This window comes from Gracilinanus agilis, chromosome 4 (assembly GCF_016433145.1).
Source record: "Gracilinanus agilis isolate LMUSP501 chromosome 4, AgileGrace, whole genome shotgun sequence".
NCBI lineage: Eukaryota > Metazoa > Chordata > Mammalia > Didelphimorphia > Didelphidae > Gracilinanus > Gracilinanus agilis.
This window is the reverse complement of record NC_058133.1, coordinates 478873925-478878602: the sequence shown is the minus strand read 5'-3', so window position 1 is coordinate 478878602 and position 4678 is coordinate 478873925. Positions and strand designations below refer to the sequence as shown.

At 39.5% G+C, this 4678-nt stretch overlaps 1 protein-coding gene across 1 annotated transcript; it reads left to right on the top strand.

Moving 5' to 3' along the window:
* Window positions 1-206: 206 nt before the first annotated feature.
* LOC123245433 (C-C motif chemokine 4-like) lies at window positions 207-4044 on the top strand. Its single transcript, XM_044674328.1, has 3 exons — window positions 207-279; window positions 2520-2667; window positions 3924-4044. Exons 1-3 carry the CDS (start codon window positions 207-209, stop codon window positions 4042-4044), a joined length of 342 nt encoding a protein of 113 aa, XP_044530263.1.
* Window positions 4045-4678: the final 634 nt, after the last annotated feature.

Below are 4678 nucleotides of genomic sequence, written 5' to 3'. Positions count from 1 at the left end.
ACTCAAACTTCATTTATTTTATTTTCAAAGCATGGTGGTCTGCTCAATTAAAGAATCCATTTTCTATGAATATTGATTCTGTTCCCTTCTCTTGTCATCCCTTCAGAACTCACCCAAAATAAGAGTCCTAGTCGCTAAGGAATCAAGGGCAAGACCAGGCTGAACACCTCCACTTTTTTTGGGCTCCCAAACTTCTTGTTTTAACCATGAGGTTCTTGATGGCTGCCCTCTCTGTCCTTCTTTTTGTTGACTTCGCTTTAATGTTGTCAAATGAGTCAGGTAAGTTCTCTTTCCTTTAAAAAAAACTTTCTCTATTTAAAAAAAAATTTTAAACCCTTAACTTCTGTGTATTGGCTCTTTGGTGGAAGAGTGGTAAGGGTGGGCAATGGGGGTCAAGTGACTTGCCCAGGGTCACACAGCTGGGAAGTGTCTGAGATCAGATTTGAACCTAGGACCTCCTGTTTCTAGGCTTGACTCTCAATCCACTGAGCTACCCAGCTGCCCCCCCCCCAATTTTTTTAACTTAATTTTTTTTCAATTACAATGTAGAAACAATTTTTGACAAATGGTATCCAGTATTTTGTAATTCAGAATCTCTCCCTTCCCCTCCTCCCCAAGGCAATACATAATCTGATAGGTTCCAGCAGTGCTTTTTTTGCAATATGTATTTCCAAATTAACTTATGCCATGAAAGAAGTCACATATCATATATACAATAAAAAACTCAGGAAGGAAATAACGTGAAGGATGATGTGTTTTGAATCTGCAATCAGGTTCCGACAGTTCCTTCTTGGGCTATGGATAATGTTTTTCATCAGGTTTGGGATTTATCTTGGAATTTTGTGAATAATAGGTTAGTTCTTCACAATTGATCATCATATAATATTTCTGTATACAGCGTTCTCCTAATTTTGCTCACTTCACTTTGCATCAATTCATGTCTTTCCAGATTTTTTTCTGAATGCAGCCTGTTTATTATTTCTTTTTTAAAACTTTTATTTAATCGATTAAGAAAAATTTTCCATGGTTTCATGATTCATGTTCTTCCCCTTCTCTCCTCTCACCCCCTTCCTGTAGCCAACGAGCAATTCCACTGGGTTTTACATATGTCATTGATCAGGACCTATTTCCATATTATTGATATTTGTACTAGAGTGATCATTTAGTGTCTACATCCCCAATCATATCCCCATCGACTCATTTGATTGTTTTTCTTCTGTGTTTCTACTCCCACAGTTCTTTCTCTGGATCTGTTCATGATTTCTTATGGCAGAGTAGTATTCCATTACAACCATATACCACAATTTGTTCAGCCATTCCCCAATTGATAGACACCTCCTCAGTTTCTAGTTCTTTGCCACTATACACAAAGAACTGTTTAAAATATTTTTGTACAAGTAGGTTTTTTCCCCCTATCTCTGATGTCTTTGGGATACAATTCCCAAAATGGTATTTCTGTGTTGCTCTTTGGATGTTGTTTCATATTGCTTTCCAGAATGGTTATATCAGGGGCAGCTGGGTAGCTCAGTGGAGTGAGAGTCAGGCCTAGAGACAGGAGGTCCTAGGTTCAAACCCGGCCTCAGCCACTTCCCAGCTGTGTGACCCTGGGCAAGTCACTTGGCCCCCATTGCCCACCCTTACCAATCTTCCACCTATGAGACAATACACCGAAATTAAGGGTTTAAAAAAAAAACAGAATGGTTATATCAGTTCACAGTTATGCCAACAGCCTATTAGTATTCCAATTTCCCACATCCCCTTCAATATTTATCATTTTCCTTTTTGTTAATTTTCACTAATCTGATAGGTGTGAGGTGGTATCTCAGAGTTGTTTTAATTTGTTATTAATTATTATATAATTTATGTAATTAATTAATGCAATCAATATATAATTATGTAATTTGTATAATTAATTATGTAATAATTAGATACTTTATATAATTAGTTAATGTAATCAATAGTGATATGGAACATTTTTCATATGACTATAGATATTTTTTTTATTTTCTTCATCTGAGAACTGCCTGTTCATATCTTTTGACCATTTATCCAATGGGAATTCTTTCCATTCTTACTGATTTGACTCAGTTCTCTATATATGTGAAAAGTGAGGTCTTTGTCAAAGATACTTGTTATAAAATCACTGCTCCCCCCCCCCCCCATTTGTTGTTTGTCTTCTAATCTGGGTTGCTTTGGTTTTGTTTGTACAAATCCTTTTTAATTTAATGTAATCAAAATTATCTATTTCCTTTCTTGTAATGTTCTCTTTTTCTTCTTTGGTCTTAAAATCCCCCCTCCCACCCATCTACAAGTGTAACAGGTAAACTATTCTGTGTTCCTCTAATTTGTTTATGATATCATCCTTCATTTCTAGATCAAGTATCCTTTTTAACTTTATCTTGGTATAAGGTATAAGATGTTGACCTATGCCTAGTCACCATTGTGCTCTTTTCCAGTTTTTCCAGAGGCGTTTGTCAATTCCCTTTCTTTCCACATTAATGTCAATATTCCTCTTATAGGTTCTCTTTCAAGTCTTCCCTATTCAGATGAAGACTCAGAGCCTGACCCCCCAACCTGCTGCAAAGACTTTGTTAGACAGAGGATCCCACAATCTTTCATGCTTGGCTACACTAGGTCTGGCCCCCGGTGCTCTAAGCCTGCAATTATGTGAGTAGTTTATGTGCTGACATTCTCTGAAAAAAGAGGAAACAGTAAAGGACAACAGCGAATGAAGAATGGTCCCTGGCAAAGGCTAAATATTTCAGGGGGATGCAATGTGGAAGAAGATTTAGCTTGGCCTTCTCCATCCTGCTCTATAAGAATTAGAAGCAATAGGTAGAAATCTCAGAGAGGTAGATTCTTCAGGCCTGGCTCTCAATTCACTGAGCCACCTAGCTGCCTCCTCCTTTCACTTTCTTTGGATCTTTTAGACTTGATGGCCTTCTAGGGTCCTTTCCATGAATGTATAATTCTGGGACTACATTACCTCTGACTTCCCTTCCAGCTCTACACGGATGATTCTATAGTCACAAATTATAAACATTCATAATATAGTGTTCATTTCTATATTATATCATAAATATTTATGATGGCTAAATATGTTATATATTATAAATGTTTATAATATATTGTTATAATTCAGTCTACAAAAGAAATACTTTATGTCAGTTATTCATATCACATCGCAGGCCCCCTAACCTTTAGGGAAGAGCTATTTCATTTTTCAGAAGGGTTGAGATTATTCTGGAGGGAGAGAGTGGTAGCCCCTAAAGTGGGAGAAAAATGAGGTTTCCTTGAAAGTCCTTCCCCTACTGAAGGAATGAGGCATATTCCCCGGCCATCTGAGAATTCCAGCAAACCTCAGGGTGTGAACGTGTAGAAGGGGTGGGGAATAAGATTGAGAGAAAGAGGAGAACTTGGAGATTATCCAGATTAATTCCTTTATTTTGTTGAAGAAACTGAGGTTCTGGGTACTGATAAGGGTTTTCCACAGTTCCTCGAGGGTAAGTAGTAGAGAAGGTCTTCTGATTTTAGAAGTCTTCCTGTGAAACCACAATGCCTTGATTGTGTGGTGACAGGAGATAATGGATAAGGCTCTGAGACCTGCCAGAAGATTGAGACAAGCTAGTTGGGGAATCTCCTTCCTGTATTGGACCCTGGTGGCTTCTGGACTAGGAGCTGCTCCTGTTGAAAAGTTGGAGGAGAAACCTTAGGGAGGATACCCAGAAGATACTGAAGCAGGAGGAGCTATTTTATTTCTCAGAAACCTTGAGAGATTATTCTTGGGGGGGGGGGCAGAGATGACACCTGAGATGAAGGAGATGCAGGAAAAAGTCTGGGAGAAGAGAGGGAAAAATGAGAAATGAAGAGCATTTCACTTAAGAGCTTCTCTGAATGGAACCCATCTCTTTTTCAATCCTCAGGTTTGAAACCAATAAAGGAGTCAAAGTCTGTGCCAGTCCATATATGCCCTGGGTGCGGAATTATGTGAAAAACTTGGGAGGGTCAATAGGGGTAGAGGGTGAGGATGGGCTTTTGGTGTAGGAAAGTCAGAGTGAGACTCCTGTGCCCTTTTGCTAATGGGTCCTGCTCTGCTGGGGCTGTAGCCAGCCTTAAACCTGCTATTCACATCACAGAAGGATGGATGGAAACAAGCCAAGCTGCTGCCATAAAGGAAGAATCTGGGGTAGAATAAAGGCTTTTTGAAAGTAACAGTCTTTGTTGGTTTTCCTGGGGATGTGGGTTGAATGGATGATGCTTCCCTTTCCTGCCTGTCTAGACCAATCTGTATCAGAGACTCTTCTCACCAGCTACCCAGAGGACAGGAAGAGTGGAACCTGCAGAGGTTTCAGGTTTAAGAGTTTATGAGAGGTTTATCTTCCTCTGGCTCTCCAAGCCCAGGATTTCTCTCTTTCTACTTTCTATTCTTCTCCACAGACCTGCCTTTCTTTTTCTTTTCTTCTCTCTCCTCAATCATCTTCTCCTTACAGTGGAAGCTGAGACAGCTTGCAAGAAGAGTGCTGAATTTGGAATAAGTATGACCTTGGGCAAGTCCCTTTAGTCGGAGACTAAGAGACAGAGATGAGGAGGAGAGCATTTCATGCATGAGGGACAACTAATGCCAAGGCTGAGGAATGGCAGATGGACCATCCTGTTCAAGAGATTGTGCATAGGCCAA